Source organism: Nicotiana sylvestris, chromosome 4, assembly GCF_000393655.2.
Source record: "Nicotiana sylvestris chromosome 4, ASM39365v2, whole genome shotgun sequence".
NCBI lineage: Eukaryota > Viridiplantae > Streptophyta > Magnoliopsida > Solanales > Solanaceae > Nicotiana > Nicotiana sylvestris.
The window spans coordinates 58,037,272-58,056,474 of NC_091060.1; the positions used below are offsets into that span (position 1 = coordinate 58,037,272).

The 19,203-nt window shown below is 33.3% G+C and overlaps 2 protein-coding genes across 2 annotated transcripts; one reads left to right on the plus strand and one right to left on the minus strand.

Moving 5' to 3' along the window:
- Nucleotides 1–2,871: 2,871 nt before the first annotated feature.
- Nucleotides 2,872–4,673, plus strand: LOC104230916 (aldehyde oxidase GLOX-like). The gene has a single exon (XM_009783828.1). It carries the CDS (start codon nucleotides 2,907–2,909, stop codon nucleotides 4,671–4,673), a length of 1,767 nt encoding a protein of 588 aa, XP_009782130.1. The 5' UTR covers nucleotides 2,872–2,906.
- Nucleotides 4,674–9,848: 5,175 nt separating this feature from the next.
- Nucleotides 9,849–18,552, minus strand: LOC104230915 (protein NRT1/ PTR FAMILY 4.6-like). The gene is made up of 5 exons (XM_009783826.2): nucleotides 18,040–18,552; nucleotides 17,840–17,957; nucleotides 17,135–17,352; nucleotides 11,678–12,112; nucleotides 9,849–10,977 (listed from the first exon to the last, which is right to left on the minus strand). The coding sequence occupies exons 1-5, from the start codon at nucleotides 18,040–18,042 to the stop codon at nucleotides 9,994–9,996; spliced, it is 1,758 nt and encodes a 585-aa protein (XP_009782128.1). The 5' UTR covers nucleotides 18,043–18,552; the 3' UTR covers nucleotides 9,849–9,993.
- Nucleotides 18,553–19,203: the final 651 nt, after the last annotated feature.

A 19,203-nucleotide genomic window follows, 5' to 3' on the forward strand; every position in this document is an offset into this window, starting at 1 on the left:
CATTAATACACTTCCATTTAGTGTATAATTATCAATGTATTGGCTAATCAATCACTAACGTTACTTATATAAGGATACCACTAGTTCATTGATAGTTAACGTTACTTAAGGATACCATTAATGCAGTTCTACTTACAGTAATTATCAATTTAAGATGTGTGTGTATATATATACACTAAGTGTATATTATATAAGCGATATTCGATATAACATTAGCTATAGTAAGATGTATATATATATACTAAGTGTATATTATATAAGCGATATTCGATATAACATTAGTTATATTAAGATGTGTATGTATATATATATATATATATATATATACACTATACTATACATTTAGGTAGTGTAATTATGAATTTAGAATAAATCATCGGCAAATCCACTTATGCTTATTGTAATTATCAATTTATATAAGCTAATTATCACTAATACACTTCTACGTAATAAAATTATCAATTTACGGTCGAATCAAACCTAACATTACTTAAGGATACTACTAAAGGACTTATACTTAGTGTAATGTCAATCTATAAGCTAATTACAACTAATGCACTTACTAATTACTATAAGCGACAGAAAAAAGTCCGTCGGTACTGCTGCGTCGGTAAACAACTGTTTTTAGTAGAGTGTATAGTATATATAGTATAGTATAGCATATATATATATATATATATATATATATATATATATATATATATATATAGTATATCGAATATAGCTTATAATTATCAATGTATAGGCTAATGAATCACTAGCGTTACTTCAGAATAACACTAATATTACTTAACAATACTACTAATAAACCTCCACTTACTTTAATTATCAAACTAAAGATAAATAATCACAAACATTTCTCACAAATATCATTAATACACTTCTATTTAGTGTATAATTATCAATGTATCGGCTAATCAATCACTAACGTTACTTATATAAGGATACCTTCATTGATTGTTAACGTTACTTAAGGATACCATTAATGCAGTTCTAGTTACAGTAATTATCAATTTAAGATGTGTGTGTGTGTATATATATATATATATATATATATATATATATATATATATATATATATATAAGTGTATAGTATATAAGCGATAATTGATATAACATTAGCTATATTAAGATGTGTGTGTGTGTATATATATATATATATACACACACACACACACACTATACATTTAGGTAGTGTGATTACGAATTTAGAATAAATCATCGGCAAATCCACTTATGCTTATTGTAATTATCAATTTATATAAGCTAATTGTCACTAATACACTTCTACGTAATAAAATTATCAATTACGGTCGAATCAAACCTAAAATTACTTAAGGATACTACTAAAGGACTTATACTTAGTGTAATGTCAATCTATAAGCTAATTACAACTAATACACTTACTAATTACTATAAGCGACAGAAAAAAGTTCGTCGGTAAACAACTATTTTTTAGTAGTGTGTATAGTATATATAGTATAGTATAGCATATATATTTATATATTACTTAAGGATACTACTATATCACTAACATACTTTTACGTAATATAATTATCAATTTACGGTCGAATCAAACCTAACTTTACTTAAGGATACTACTATATCAAATATATATATATATATATATATATATATATATATATATATATAGTATATCGAATATAGCTTATATATAAGTTATAGTAAATATTATTTATTTACACACACAATATAATTAAATTTATATATAAGCATTTTTCCAACCGAATTCGGTTGGAAATATTCAATTATAATTTTTTCGGTTGGCTAATTAAATATATAAAAAATATTCAAAGTTTCCGACCGAATTCGGTCGGAAACTTGGAAATATTTTAATAAATAATTATTTATGTACAATGCTGACCAAATATTTGACCACTTTTTGACCGAATTCGGTCGGAAATATTGAGTTATAATTATTTCGGTTTTTTGTCTTGCGCGGGAAACAAAAAATTCAGAAAGCAATTTGGAAATTTTTTAATAAATAATTATTTTTTACATTATATACAAGGTTGACCAAAAATTTGACCAGTTCCCGACCGAATTCGGTCGGAAATTTGGAAATATTTTAATAAATAATTATTTTTACATTATATACAAGTTTGAGCAAATATTTGACAAATTTTCCGATCGAAATCGGTCGGAAAGTTTATTTTTTTTTTGCTGTCAGTCACTTTTGTTGTCTTTTGCGACCAAATAATCTTATTTTCGACCGATTTCGGTCGGAAATTCTTGGGCGGAAATCACCTGATTTCTAGTAGTGTTTCTTATATATCAATTTGGTTTATTAATTGCCCCAACTGGCTAATCTTTTGATGAGCTAACTATGGTTATATCCAAATTAACACCTTATAATTACCTTATAAGCGAGGTTGTATAGCATATCTATTTACATAATCTGTCAGTAAAACATAAACTCTATGTAGACAATGGTCATGTCTCTCCTCGGGGAACAAACTTTAACCACCAAAAAAGGAAATTGAACACCGATGATGAATATGTAACAAAATTGTATGAGCCAAACATTAACGGGGAAAAATAAATAAAAGAGAAACGATTTTTTGGGGGGCTATCTCTCCATCTATTTAGTTGCTGAATTAATTAAATAATTAATATCAATTAAAGGAAAATGGATGAAACAGAAAATATTTATGAAATTTAAAGAAAAGGAAAGAGAAACGAACTTTTTTCAAAGAAAGACCTTGTAGTATAAGAACTTTCTTAGCGACTATTCCTCCATTTATTTAGTAACTGAAATTATTCGCGATACATCTGCTGATGAATATACTGCCAACTTTAATTTGCGTTCTTTCTTCATACTATCATTACACCATCATCCTAATTGTTTCTTCCATTTTTTAATCACAAAATAAACCAATAATTCAATGGCATTGATCAAGATTCAATCTTTTTGTTTGCTCTTCACAATCTTGATTCTTTTCTCCCTTTTCCCTTCACCATCATCATCGTTATCTCACCATCATAGCCGCCGCCAAAAACAGCGCCGCCATAGCCAAAGTTCACAGCAGCTTCCCACTATTTTTCGTCCATCTTTTTTCACATCAACTGAAAGTGGCGGTGAATGGGTTACTTTACAAGAATCAATCGGCGTCTCCGCCATGCACATGCAACTTCTCTACAACAACAAAGTCGTCATCTTTGACCGAACCGACTTCGGCCCTTCTAATCTCTCCCTTCCCGACGGCAAATGCCGCTATAACGACGAGGCCCTTGACGTTGACTGCACTGCTCATTCTCTCCTTTACGACGTTTCATCAAACACTTTTCGTCCTCTTATGGTTCAAACTGACGTTTGGTGTTCATCCGGCGCCGTTAATTCTGACGGCACACTTATTCAAACCGGTGGATATCATGCCGGCGACCACAAAATACGTTTATTTTCACCGTGTGATGATGTTGACGACTGTGATTGGACTGAATTACCGCAGAATTTAACTGTCCAAAGATGGTATGCTTCTGATCATATATTACCAGATGGACGTGTGATTATTGTTGGTGGAAGAAGAGCTTTTAGCTACGAATTTTTTCCCAAGAATGTGAATAATAATGATGGTGTTTTTTATTTACAATTCTTGAAGGAAACTACTGACTTTAAAGAAGAAAACAATCTTTATCCATTCTTGTACATTTTACCCGACGGGAATCTTTATATGTTTGCAAACCAAAGGTCTGTAGTATTGGATTATGTGAATAATAGGATTGTGAAGGAGTTTCCGGTGATTCCCGGTGAAAAAAGGAGTTATCCGGCAACTGGGTCGTCGGTAATGCTGCCGTTACGTTTAAGTGCCGGCGACTCAGCTCAGAATCCGGTGGTGGAGGTGATGATTTGCGGCGGCGCGTCGGGTGGCGCTTATATTAAAGCGCAGAAGGGTGTGTTCGTGCGGGCTTCGAGCACGTGTGGGCGGATGAGGCTGACAGATCCAGATCCTAAATGGGTCATGGAGGATATGCCTATGGGTCGGGTCATGCCCGATATGCTGTTGTTACCCACTGGAGATGTGATCATACTGAATGGGGCATCAAAAGGAACAGCCGGGTGGGAGAATGCATTTGACCCGGTACTGAACCCGGTTCTTTACAGCCCAAACGAACCCGACCCGAGTAAGAGATTCAGTGTTCTCAACCCTAGTACAATTCCAAGAATGTACCACTCATCAGTTACCTTATTGCCAGATGGCAGAATATTAGTAGGTGGAAGTAATCCACACGTAAGGTACAACTTCACAGGCGTAAGGTACCCTACAGAGTTGAGCTTAGAAGCATTTTCACCACCCTATTTAGCCCCACAAAACTCTCATCTACGCCCTTCAATCCTAGCCGTTGAGGGACAAATCAGTGGTTTCCTATCGTATGGTCAGCAATTCTCCATCACCTTCACGTTGGGGTTTTACCAGCCTGAGGAAGAGCTCATGGTAAGCATGATTGCACCCTCATTTACTACACACTCATTCGGGATGAATCAGAGGTTACTGGTTTTGGACATATTGGAAATTGAACAGCTCTCTATGTTTGCGTATAAAGTTACGGTGGTTGCACCTCCATCGCGTAATATTGCACCTCCTGGATATTATATGATTTTTGTTGTTCATCAAAATGTTCCTGGTCAATGTGTTTGGGTAAGGATACAGTGACCACTGTAGAAATGTGAATTTTGCTAGGTGCGGCTTATTTTTTGGTAGGCAGTTGGAATAAAATTTTTGGGATAGTTGAAAAAGAGAAAAAGTGATTGTGTGCAGTGGTAAGTTTTATTCAGTGGAATGGCTGAATGTTTCTGCTCTTATTCCTTGTATTATATTTTGGTCTTTTTATGTGAAAATTGGTACGGAAATGGGTGACCAGTAGAATTTTGGATAACGGAGAAATGTGGAGGATGAGGAATGCAAAAATGACAGTAAATTCGAGCAAGCAGCTTATATTGAGGTTACAAAAACAACATCTTTTGGCATCTAGCTCCTCTTCTTCTCAATGTATTTGCAGCTTCATTTCGTCCTCGAGCAAAGGAAACAAATAATATAGGTAAATACTTTTAAGCAAAATCATGAAAATTTTAGGCAGAAAATTCAACTAAGACCAACTCACAAATGTAACCACTTTTAACCATACTCATGTTCACCTATTAATAAGTTATTATCTAATTCCAAGTGTGTATTATGATGAGGGATGACCACAGTATATATCGTATTGAATAAGGAAGGACATAGATAGAAAACTCTCACTTTTAACAAAGAAGTACCTCATGTTATAAGAAATTATCATAAGCTTGACTATGATGTGATTCTTTACTAATGTCGGAGACTTCATGCGGGGATCATGTAAAACTTTACTAGGCTTTAATGTTTGCCATCGGATAACATTCAATGAAGAATATTCCCTGACGTTAAATATGCAGCCGTTGCAGAGAATATTTGCATTGATGCTTGCCGTTACATATTCACCAATACCCCTATATAGTCATTTAAGAGAGGCTTGATCCTATGATCTTGTTTCCCTAAGTATAGCTATAAATAGTAGGCTCAACAACTATTGTAAGAGAGGGAATTCTTGGTAAAACTTATGTTATATTCCATTCTCAAGCTCAATAAAGTAACTTTATTTGCTCTTTTATACTATTCTTATTTCTGTCCCTGGAGGTACTCGGAATCAAGCTTGTCATTTCTCTCGATTTTAACTGCTAAGTCTTATTTTTAATCTTGTTTATTTATGATTTTTGGATCAAATCAGTTTACTTGTCTATAAACCACGTAACAAATTCAATTGCCATTTTACGGGTAAACAGTTTGGCACCCCCTTAGGGCTTAGATAATTGCATAATTGATTCAATCCTTGCATTTATTGCTAACTTGTTTGATTCTTTGTTCCTTAGCAAAAAAATCAAAAATGGCAGATAACAATGTCAACATCGCACATAACGTTGAGGGACATGAAAATCTACCTCAACCTGAGGATTCAATCAGCGACACACGCAATAAGGGGGATGAGGCAACCCTGGTCCGTGGAAGACAGTACCCCCGACATGTACAAAAACCAACTCCTGATGACGCAGAACGCGAACAAGTTACGAAAACAGTAAGGATCCTAAGAGAGCAACATAAAGCCATCATGGACCACCTCTCAAGGAAGGAATATGTCATGACGGAATTGAAGCAAGCGTTGTTAGGCGCTTGCACAATGCAAACGGAAGGGGTCCGTCTCCTCCCGACATTCCTGCAAAATCAAACTGCTAAAAGAGTTGATAATAATACTCCGAGAGGTGAGGTCAGCTTCGACATTGCTGGAGGGATCGAAAGCGGATCTGGTAACAATAATAGTAATGATCCCTTCAAAATCGAGCTCATGAGATTTATGAGGGAAATGAACGAACGGATGGATCAGAACACGAAAGAGTTTCACGCCTAAATAGATCAGATTTCGCACCACTAGTTTTGAAGGGCCCATATTTGAAACTATATACTTAGTTGTCGTTTAAACCGAGCGCAGTACCGGAGTTAATTTGTACGAGATTTATATCATGGCAATCAAAGTTGTAGAAATGTGTCGGGCTTTAAAAATTGAAGTGGAGTATATTACCGCTATTGAAGCTAGCAAAAAGATGATATGGTTGAAGCACTTCCTTCAAAAGTTTGACTTGCATTAAAAAGAGTATGTCGTCTATTCCGGCGACCAAAGTGTAATAGACTTGAACAAAAATATTATGTATTATGCAAGAAAGAAGCATATTAATGTGAGATATTATTGGATTCTTCAAATGTAGATGGCGGATCAATGCAGATCGATAAGATCGTTACAAGTGAGGATCCTTCAGATATACTAATCAAGGTAGTACAAGAGACAAATTTGAGTTATGTAAAAAACTTATTGGGATGTACTATGCCTAGAAGTCTGGTATAACCTCCTTCAGATGAATGAAGTCCTAGAGGGGGAGATTATGAGGTCCATCACATATAGGCATGTGCCAATGAAAACAAGACTTGGCTGAAAATCTATTTTTGGAGTCAAAGAAAAAATTTGATTGGAGGAGAATCATATATCCACCCGTAGTAATGTTGGAGCCACCTTTTGTTTCTCTTATAAATGGAGAGTCATTCTTCCATTTGAAAATACACCAAATACAGAGAGCTAAGCAATTAATCAGAGACAAAGTGTAATAGTCTATAAGGAAAAGAGATGTGAGCGATATTGTAGTAAGGTGAAAAAATCAAAAGTTAATTACTTATTTTGAGTGTGTTGTGGTCTTTGGAGTATTTTACCCAGACCTATAAAGTGTAAATTACTTTTTGCTATAGTGATATCAATTGCTCCTCTTGGGATTGTGGGTTTTTCCCTTATTCAAAAAGTTTTCTACGTAAAAATCTTGGTGGCCTAGTTATTATTCTTTTATTCTTGTTGACAATTGTATATCGGCGTTATATTATTATTTCGCTATTATTACCGTAAATAATTTTTTTGTGGGCATTCCCAACGCTTTCGGCATGGGCAAGTCTTGTATAGAGATTTTTTCTAATTTGAAATTTGTCAATCTTTATTCATTTTGATATTATTTTCAGTAATTGTTAGACTTACATAGTCCCTAAGACTGGGTGCCATCACGATCTCCTACGTAGGGAGATTTGAGTCGTGACAGAACTAGAGGGGGAGATTATGGGGTTCATCCCGTATAGGCATGTGCCAATGAAAACAAGACTTGGCTGAAAATCTATTTTTGAAGTCAAAGAAAATATTTGATTGGAGGAGAATCATATATCCTCCCGTAGAACTTGGAGCCACCTTTTGTTTCTCTTATAAATGGAGAGTCATTCTTCCATTTGAAAATAAACCAAATACAGAGAGCTAAGCAATTAGTCGGAGACATAGTGTAATACTCCCTCCGTTTCAAATTAAACGAGGTACTTTCCTTTTTAGTTTGTTTCAAAATAAATGACACCTTTCTAAATTTAAAAATAATTCAACTATTTTACCCATCTTACCCTTAATGAGAAGTTTTTATAACCATACAAATGTCATAGCCCCATAAAGCTTTTATCCCTTGATCTTTTAAGACCACAAGTTTCAAAAGTCTTTTTCTTTATTAAACTCTGTGCCGAGTCAAACTACCTCATCTAAATTGAAACGGAAGAAGTAGTCTATAAGGAAAAAAGATGTGAGCGGTATTATAGTAAGGTGAAAAAATCAAAAGAGAATTACTTATTTTGAGTGTATAGTGGTCTTTGGAGTATTTTACCCACACCTATAAAGTGTAATTTTTTTTGTTACAGTGATATTAGTTGAACCTCTTGGGCTTGATATTGGGGTTTTCCCTTATTCAAAGGGTTCTCTACATAAAAATCTTGGTGGCCTTGTTATTATTCTTTTATTCTTGTTGATTATCGTATATCAACATTACATTATTATTTTGCTATTATTACCGCAAAATAATTTTTTTGTAGGCTATTTATTCCCAATGCTTTTGGCATGGGCAAATGTAGTACAAAAATACTGATGTAGCTGTAATTACTATTTTCGACTCGAACTATATATATATATATATATATATATATATATATATATATATATATATATATATATATATATATATATTCCATGAAGCTAACAAGGAGATGTTGTACAGCAGCCAGCAGGTGGCTAGAGAGGGAGACAGAGGTGTGTAGGGGCCCTTTGACTAAGGGGTCCTTTGGTAGGATGCATTAGATAAAATAATGCATGCATTAGCTTTGTGTATTAATAATACCATGTTTGGTAGACATTTTTAACCTATGCATTAGTTATGCAAGCATTATTTATACATCCTATTTGGTATTATCATATGCATAACTAATGCATAGAAAACCATGGTATTAGCAATATAATGAGTTTTAATACATGCATTAGCTTAGTTAAAGACAAAATTGTCCTTCAAAATTTATGCTTGATTAAAATATGCTAGTTATTATATTAATGCAAGTTTAAAATAATCCAAATAATGAGAAATAAAATTATAGCTCTAGTAAATAAATAAATACTTAACATATTTCTTTTTTTTATAAATAAATATTTAGTTCTATAGTACAATATAGGTAGACAAATCAAATAATTTTTTTAAAACTTTTTTATAGAAAAACATTTCTCAACATATGTCTCTTTTAAAAAGTTAGAGTGATAGACTGGTTTTGAGGGCATTTTTGTAAACAAACAATTTTCTTTAGAAATTGTGTAATGCTTTAATACATCAAACCAAACAATGGATAAGAAATATGTCAGCATAACTAATGCCAGCATAACTAATGCAAGCATAACTAATACCAACATTTCTAATACACCCTATTAAGCATTATTTTTATGCACCCTACCAAACGACCCCTAAATGTACGTAGGGATGGGACTCCCAGTGAAGTTTTGGGCAATGCACTGCTGTGCAATGTAAAGGGCAACGTCCAAATGAAGAAGCAATAACGAGGAACATGGCGCAGAGCAGGACAATCTTTAAAATTGATACTCCCTCTGCTCCAGTTTATGTGAACCTATTTTCTTTTTGGTCTGTTCCAAAAAGAATGACCCATTTCTAAATTTGGTAACAATTTAGCTTAAAATTACAATTCTACCCTTAATGAGAAGCTTTTATAGCCACACAAATACTCTGACCCCTTTTTGACTTATTTAGGACCACAAATTTTATAAATTTTTATTTTTTCTTAAACTATGTGCTAGGTTCACATAAATTAGAACGGAGGGAGTATATTCTATCATTTTGATAACTTCAAGATGTTATTTAGAGATGTGACATAATAAAAAGATGTGAGTAGAAATTGTAAAGTGGCTTGAGACTCGATCAATTGATCAAAACTGGAACTGCACTTTCTCTCATTTCTGGCCTAGTCCTGTTGCATGGACAATGCCCAGCAATTCATCAGACATATTCACAGAGACTAAGGCTACAATAATTGGTATAGTTTCATCTATACAACTCAACTGTCAATTTTACTTACTACAACTTACTGATCTGTACTTGTACTTTGTAGCCCAATACAGATAGTGTATGAAATTCAATGCACTGAGTATGCACATTAGCCAGTAAAATCTCTCCAAATGGAAGTGATTCAAGTTGCGACCAGAAAGCCATGGGTGGTGCTTTGAATTGCCCGTGACACTATTGACAATTGATACTATCACGCTACTAAGATAGTATCCTATGGCTAAAGAAGCCCAAGAGAGTGATGTTGCCAATGATCTCATACTAAATGGTGCTTCTGAGAAACAAAATTCAAGTAGTCCGGCTAGAGTGAAAAGATCCGCTGATCCAAGAAACAAGTACTGAAACGCGATCCAAAAGAACGTAATAGGCAATGGCTTGGCAGAGTCAAGTAGTCCCGAGTCAGTAGCTACTCGTTTGCGCTTGATTTCAACAAGAGCTGCTATTGCCATTGCTACAATTGACAGGAACAAACCGATACCAATACGTTGGAGGTGAGTGATTCCCATCTCTGTCTTGGTTACCCTTCGGGCAAATGGGATGATGAAGTAGTCGAAAATCGGTGCAAGAATCATGATGAATAATACAGGGAAAATAGGGAGTGAAGCTGGTGGAACTTTTAACTTGCCAAAGTTTGTATTCATAGTTGCAGCTTGCTGGACTGAGAATGTGGATAGTTGAGCTAGGCAACAGTTGAGCATTATTGTGCAGGCGAAAATCGGTAGGATTTTCATCACAATTTTGACTTCTTCTACTTCTTGCACTGAGCATTTCAGCGCACCACAAACCGCAGGATTTCTTACAACAGCCCGATTAAGGAACCTCAGACTTTTCGATGGGATCTCGATCGATTCTACATATTTGATGTTTGTAGTTTCCCCATCTTCCTGGGATAGTAGCACTGGAATTGTAGAAGGGCTTGAACCCAAACTTGCTATCGCACTACCTGAATTTCTCGATGCACAAGAATTTAGCACGGCTGCAATTATAACCTAGATACATAACAACAGTATATTAGTTGCTTAGACAAGATAAGGCTCAAAGCACTCTTATGTAAAAGTTGTTTATAATAAAAGAGTTTAACCTTTATACATTTCCAATGTAAAAGAATGTTTACATTGTCGAGCCATCTAAAAGATAATCGTGAGTAGTCATTCATAATAAGTTGGATCAATAGCTTGAAAACGCGACAGTTAAATTGCTACAATGATTCTGCTAAAATACTACTCCCTCTATTTTCCTCCGTTTCAATTTAGATGAGGTCGTTTGACTCGACACGGAGTTTAAGAAAAAAAAAAGACTTTTGAAACTTGTGATCTTAAAAGTGTAAGAGGTAAAAGTTTTGTGGGGTCATGATAATTGTATGGTTACAAAAGCTTCTCATTAAGGATAAATGAAGAGTTTAAAGTTGAATTATTTCTAACAGTAGAAATGTGTTATTCTTTTTGGGACGGACTAATAAGGAAAGTGTGTCATCTAAATTGAAACAGAAGGAATATGAATTTCTGACGGACATTCTCATCGTAATGCCGCTGAAAATATGGGATTTTTGATGGGAAGTCCGCTAAAAATGTTTCCGCCGAGCCAGTTTCGGAATTGAAAATTTCCGATCGGAAATTCGCATATATTTTAGTAGTATTTGTCAATGTACATAAGTTAAATTCAATAAAATGCATATAAAAACTTAATTACCTTAGATATTGTTGTAAGAGGACTTCCGCGAGGAATCTTGTTCCTGTAGAAAGGTGAACCAGCAAGGAATAATGGGATTGACAACAATATAGCCAAAGTTGAAATCCCAAATCCCCATTGCCAACCCTTGTTGTCTTCCACCCAAACTACAAAAGTGACAGCAATGAGGCCACCACATGAGAGGCAAAACACAAAGTAATTGAAGAAAGTTGATCTTTGTTTCCTTCCTTGTGGGGTTTCTCCATCAAACTGTTCAGCTCCATGGGGTGGCAGAGATCCCTTAATACCTCCTACACCCAATGCTACTAAGTAAAGGCCTATGAATAACATTGCAGCTTGTGCACCCTCAACTTGTTCACATGCCATGTTTGTCAAGTTGCATTTTTGTGGTTTCAAAGAGGTTGAACGAGCTTGTATTGTGAGTATCACCAAACCCTGCATTGCAATCAAATTTTCAAAAAATCATAAGTATTAATTGTCTAACTAAAAGCGAATTCAAGATTAAAAAATACACAATGACCAAAAAAAGGAATATGTATGGGAAAATATAAGCTAATGAATAAATACGATGGACCAAAAAGTGTTCATGTCTTGTAGGATGTCAATTTTAGCCCCGGAAAATATAATTTGCTCGATCGAACTGCCAAGTTTGGACGGGTTGGGGTTGGCTGGGCATATATTCGTGAAAATAGCCAGGGCTAGCCAGTTTTCGGACTGGTAATTGAAAAATAGCCAGCATTTGCAAAGTCATTGAAAAACAGCCACTATTTTGCTGCAACACGGAAAGTTCCAGCATAATATACTGGAGATTGGAGCACCTGTGTATGAACTTCCAGCATATTATGTTGGACCACTATATTATACTGGAACTCCAGTGTATTATGCTGGAATATTTTCCGGATTTTGAATAGTATTTTTCTTCAAATTTATCTTTACGGGAAAAGTGACTAAATTTCAATTACTTTTGAAATTGTGACTACTTTTTAATTACCACTTATAAATCTGGTTATTTTTGAACCCATATATTCATGACGGGTTGGGCCGTCTAAAATTTGAACTGATTTGTGCTTTGTACGCAGTACCAATTGACTCAAAGGTAAACTTGTCAAAATAATTTTTTGTTTTGGTTTGGCGTGGTTAGATATTGCCATAAATAACAGTTTTACTTAATTTTTTGGAGAAATATTGGTTTTAGCGGATTGGTAGGGTTATGAATCATTATTTAGACCAGCCTATCTGGATCCAAGCAAACATTCGGCATATATTATAACCAACCCATTTGGTGACTCAACACATTTTTCGACACGTTGTCATGCAACAAAGACAATATGACACAGAAAGATTGAGCTGTGTGGGCCACAAAACCCGAGTGGTCATCTCTCATCATACAACTCCCATATATCGTAACAAATATAAACTATTTTATTGGACATTTCTAGTTTGATAGGTGTAACAAGTCCTTGTGGTGACACTTGCCCTTTTCCCTACTTAAAATGGAATGTTATCTGTGGCCATATCTCTCCTAATGAAACGTTTTGTATACATTTAAAGTAATTGTACCACTGATACGGTCCTAACAACCACACACCTGTGACATATAATATTGCGATATGGATGATATTCTCTTAAACTAATGTAGTAATAAATAGTCCCCCAACAAATCCCTATCGTCACTTTACACACACATATATATACACTTTCAAAGTGATGTGCTTGTGAGTTGTAATTAACTATTATTTCATGTGGATTGGATTATGAACAAATTATCTGCTCAACTTCTTAAAAATGAGCTAATGCATAACAAGTGCGGAGATGAAGATAAACAATTATAAGAAAGTAGCATTAGGTTATTGAAAAAAACATATTAGGGTTTTTTTGTTTTTTGTTTTTACCAAGGAAGAATGAGAATGGATTCGTAGATGGGGGAATGAGAAGGTACAAGGAGTGTTTTGATAAAATTGAAACTTACATAACTACTATAGGGTTGTCACATAGTTTATTAAGTTGAAAAGTTTGGATAATTCACAAAAGAAGAATAGAAGTAATCCAATATTGAATTGGCCCACCACCATGACAACAAAAAAAACGATGCAATTGATAAATGTAAATACAATAAAAACAAAATAGCAAAGTCAAAGAATAAGAACATCTCACAAGTAGGAAAATGTGGAATTGTGTGAATGGGTAAGATGCCGATAAGATACTCTTATGTGCAAAATGAAACACGTGTCACTGGCGGTGATACACTGTTACTGGTTGACATTTGAGGCATATATAGTCTACCCCGTTGTTCCTCCTAGACAACAACATTAATTTAATGCTAACAAACAGACAACAATATTGTTACATCACTTTATAAGAAATTTAGATGTTGACTTTGTCCTTTCGCTAAGTGTTCCTCCCCCTCCCCATCCCTAGCAACACCAAAATTTTCAAATAATGATGGTGTACGAATTAGATGATAGGCTTGTTTTGTAAATCTACCAATTTTTACTCTTACTCTGACTTATTGAGTTCTAAAAAATTGGTAAAGACAAATAATTTTGACCATATGTGTATCATAGTGAATCCTTTGGGCCTATTACATCACAACCTATGCAACCATCTCTTAGATCTTTCTAATCAACTTACAAATTTAGCTTTGCCGCAGAGATTACATTTGTGTGTATCGTTATATACATGCAAATCTTTCTATAACAGCTTCGTTTGTTCCGAATATTTTTGGCTGTTATAGTGAAGTGTTGTTATAGAGAACATATATTATAACAAAATATGAACATTGATTCCGGAAAAGTTTGACTTTTATAGTGAAGTGTTATTATATATGGATGCTATTATACAGAGGTTTGACTGTAGCATTAATTGTGAAAAAGGCCTTTTTATGCGCAAGGGTACTAAACAGAAATTAAAAACGACCTCTAAATAGACAGGTTGCTTTGTATTATGTGTTTGGGTTGGGGGGGGGGGGGCGGTATTCTCATGATCTTCCCATGGAAAAAGTTGTATCTCAAAATGATTCTAATATGAGAAATTAGATACTTTCCTAAAATAAGATTTTTCTTTAACGATGTGACACAAAAGATGTTTCACAAGATCGAATCATATTAAATTATGTGTGGCTGCTAAATCGACAAATCCCAAAGAAACAAGTGGCCTATTTTTTCGTGTTAAAGAGATTTTTTATACGGATAGAATTTCATAGACTTATTAATAATGACCAGAAAAGTTATATCAGCATCAGTGCTTTCAAATTCTTTGTTAAGAAGGGTGTTTAGCATGATGGATGAGACTATTCTGCAAAAGAAAATAAGTAGAAAAGGAAGATAAAAGTGGAAAATTAAAGCAACCAATTCCCATGTATCTTTAGTATATATATGCTGCAAAACTTTATGTTAAAGGATTAATCAATTGCTTTAGTACTTTGCAAGTTGCTGCTTAGTGGAATTCAATAGTGATCACCACTAATCACTATGTTTAAAATGATTCCTAATTACTCCAAGTGTCTTTTCATTGTGTATCTATATGTTTGCGTTTGTTTCTCCCTAAAGACAACAATACTAGTAGTATAATTAGACCAGACTTGTTTCAGGCAGACCATCTAAAAGATTTAAAGTAGAAAACTATAAATTAACAATAAATGTTCTCTCCCCATCCCAAAAATTTATGGTTTAATTAAGATAATGGAGTTTGAGTGTATTCTTATACAGAATTTCGAAGAGATAAGTTAAAGAAATAGTTGAAAAATGTAAAAAAAGTATTTGAATTTTTTATATTTAAGTTATCTTAAAGTAGGTCGATTAAGTTGGACATTTTTGTCCATCCTCATTAGATTTATAGCTTGTTTCGCCAACCTTGTGGGAGGTTAAAAGTATCTTTTTAATTAATAAAAGTTTTTATTTTAAGGAATTGAGGTGTTTGACCAAGTTTTTTGAAAAAAAAAAAAGTACTTTTCAGTAGAAGCAAAAGTTGGTTTTCAGAAGCTGAAAAAAGTAATTTCTTTCCAGAAAGAGAAGTAGTTGTTTTTAAAAAATAATATTTCTCTTGATAAAAATACCCTTAGAAAAACAATTTATATACCAAAATAACCTACTTAATTTAACCTAACATTTATGTTATTGTAATAAAAAACTGTTGAATGATATTTCAATATATTTAAATAATCTTGAAAGAATAAAGTACTTTTTAATTTTATTATTATATTTTACTTAAATAAAAATAAAAATTTAATTATTATATTTGGTAATAAATATATAAAACTATTTATCTAATTAAATAATGTTAACAACTAAGTAAATTTTTTCATGTCTTCATTCATTGTCACTCAAATGTATATTTTGAAAAACTTGACCAAACACAATTTGTGCAAAAGTGCTTTATAAATTAATTAGCCAAAAACAATTTAGTTTTTTTACCAAAAGTACTTTTTTAAAGAGCACTTCTAATTTTTTTTAAAAGTTCGGTCAAATATGCTAGTAAAGTATTAACTATGATAAGTAGCAGTAAATACAGTGAAAATTTAAAGGGGATAAAACGAGGATGTAATCGTGGAAATGTAAAATGAAGAATTTAGTAATAAATTTAGAAACATTATTAGTATATCTTAAATATAAATTTTAGATTTTCCTTAATGTATTGCGGACGAGGGTAAAGCATTTAAGTCGAATTAAGTGGGCGTTTGGACATAAGAATTGTAAAATTCCAAAAAAAAAAGTGAAATTTTTTTCAAGTGAAAATGATATTTGAAAATTAGAGTTGTGTTTGGACATGAATATAATTTTGGGTTATTTTTGAAGTTTTATGATTGATTCGAATAAAAATTTTGAAAATTTTTTATTGAATTTTTTTAAATTTTCGAAAAATTTCAAAATGCATCTTCAAGTGAAAATTAAAAATTTTGTAGCGTTTTCGAAAAAAGAAATTTTTTTCCTTATGTCCAAACGGGCTCTAAGCAATGACAAAAGCAAGAAAAGGAAAGAGGAAAAAAAGGTATAAAGGTGTATCAAAAAGCGTGGCGTCGTTACCTCCTTTAATCACATTTTCCAACTTCTTTGATTGAGAACTACTAGCAATTATTGCAAGTAGTATTACTTTTTCTTCTTTAATTTCCTTCAATTTAAAACGTAACCTAATTTTAGATTAAAAAAAACAAACGAAAGTACTAAACCTATTGATGAACCTCCCCAGGATTTGGGGTACGATGAAAGGAGGGGAGTGGGGACCAAAAGGTTTTACTTCTCTAACATTATTCTTATATAACAGTATTTTACTATAAAAATTAAACTTTTTCGTAACAAATTTTCATGTTATATTATAATATATGTTCTCTATGATAGTACTCCGCTATAACATTCAAAAATATTCAAAACAAATAAGACTGTTACAGAGACGTTTGACCGTAATCACAAGCAAAGAGAACAGAGAAAAAGACAATTGAGAAATGGATTGGAAGAGATTTACCAGAAATTCAATAACTGCACTGATCAAATAGATTTGATAAGCTGTGAAGAAAGCATCAGATAAGAAGCCGCCAAGAAGTGCGAGTAAGAAGGAAGTGCCCATAAAATTAGTCACTGAATTTGCTGAATTTGATGGTGAAAAATGCATGTATTCAGACAAGTACATCACCAAGTTGCTTGCATTTGCTAGATATGCCAAGTTCTCCAACACCTCCACCCCTTGTACCAAAAAAAAAAGAAAAAATCATATTATCCAAAATTCATCAAAAACATAAAACCTACAAGACGTAGTAAAATCTTGAAAAAAAATCTTATTATAAAGCCAATTGAGAGTTTATCAAAGAAAATCTAGATCATGAATAGTGTGATTTCTTCCGTGTCTGTCTAAGCAGAGGTGGAGGCACATGGGTGCAAGAGTGTTTAATTTAATTCCCTTTGTCAATGACAAAAATTATTATAATATGTAAATATTGTGAAATTGAACTTTTTTTTTGTGCTTATATATAAGTTATTGAATCGCTTGGCGTAAGGATTTTTCTTTTTTGGAGTCCTCTTCTCTAAATTCCCGATTTCACTACTGTGTCAAAATTTTGGTGCACAGAATTACTTGTACTAGTTGGAAAAAATATTGAATCGGACACCACCACTATAAAAAAAAAAAAGGAAAGATCTAGACCATGAATAGTGTGGTCTAAAAAAGGTTTACCTAAGACAAAGGATGCAGCAACCAATCCACCATGTCGATTGATGAGTGCCGGTTTATTTCTCCAATCTACATAGCCTTCCCAAGTAGTAGTAGTTAGTTTGCTTGAGCTCTCTATTTCCTGCAACACAAACCAAACCATGTTAGTGTAACTAATTAAGTGGGGGGATGAATATATGAAGAAAAAGAAAGAAAAAACCCACCATTCTTAGCTTTTTCCTGCTGATTTTCCTATTGGGTTACTCTCAACTTACGTAGAATTACGAATGGGATTTTTTGGATCAAGAAAGAGGAGTGATGAGAGGGTGATTTAAAGAGCTCTAAAGGGTGAAAAGAGAGGAAAAATCAATCCATTTTGAAGAGAATGGACTTGTACCCTTTGGAAAAAGATTAGAAAGCATTTGAAAATGCAAAGGCTAACACCTCTCCCCTTATAACAAAATTTGAAGTATTTTTTATTTGTAACTATGACATAATATCTCATAGACAGTCAAGTTTTTCCCTCTTTTTGTAAGAGAGACTGAAAAAGAGAGGAGAGATTGATAGGATGTTACCTAAGATTTGGTTGCTTATAAAATACATAATAAAATTTCCATAAGAATGCAGAAGTAAGGAGTAAAGAAAAGAAGGGAAGAGATAATTAGGAGGTGGGTTTTTGTCTTGTATTCTTTGACCAATGACCTAAAGCAATAAATGTAAAGGTTGATAACTCCACCATCCCATTTATGATATGTTCTTCTTCTTCTTTATACTTCTGTCTTTCTTCCTCTCCTTTAATTTTTAGCTTTCTTTTTGTTTTTTTAAAATTCCACTTGCTTTACTAATAAATATATATGTATGAAATTATGAAGAATTGATTCCATTAAACCTGAATACACGCGTTGCAATGGGATTCTTCAAGATGGGGTTTAGGCTTATCCCATGGGAATCCATGCCATGGGCTGCTTTCTAATAAACAGCCCATGGCATATTTCTTAAATTAGATGGAAGTATATTTCATAAATATGGTCAAGTGATAGTAATATATATAAGTGATACGATTTTTCATGGTCTAGTTGTTGCCTCTCATGAAATATGTCTCTTTTGATATGACAATTTTAATAAACTGTTCTGTTTTTTATTCAAATAAACAAAACCTTTTCTTTTTTTTTGGGGGGGGAGGGGAGGGGGTGTTGGATTGTTGTGGGTTTTTGGTTTAGAGGAATGAACTACTTCTTCCGTTTCCTTCTAATTGTCCACTATTTTAAAAATATATGTTTACCTTTACTTGTGCACTATATTAAAGTAAGAGAAAAATATTTTTTTTCTGTTCTACTCTTATAATTAATTACTCATTTTTCAAATTATTCTCTTAAATTTTTTGGAAA

Coding starts and splice junctions, on each gene's coding strand:
- LOC104230916 (XM_009783828.1), top strand. CDS start 2,907: ATGGCATTGATCAAGATTCAATCTTTTTGTTTGCTCTTCACAATCTTG.
- LOC104230915 (XM_009783826.2), bottom strand. Junction 17,353..17,839: donor TGCTGCATCCTTTGTCTTAG/GTAAACCTTTTT, acceptor TTTTGGTACAAG/GGGTGGAGGTGTTGGAGAAC. Junction 10,978..11,677: donor CTCTTACAACAATATCTAAG/GTAATTAAGTTT, acceptor TTATGTATCTAG/GTTATAATTGCAGCCGTGCT.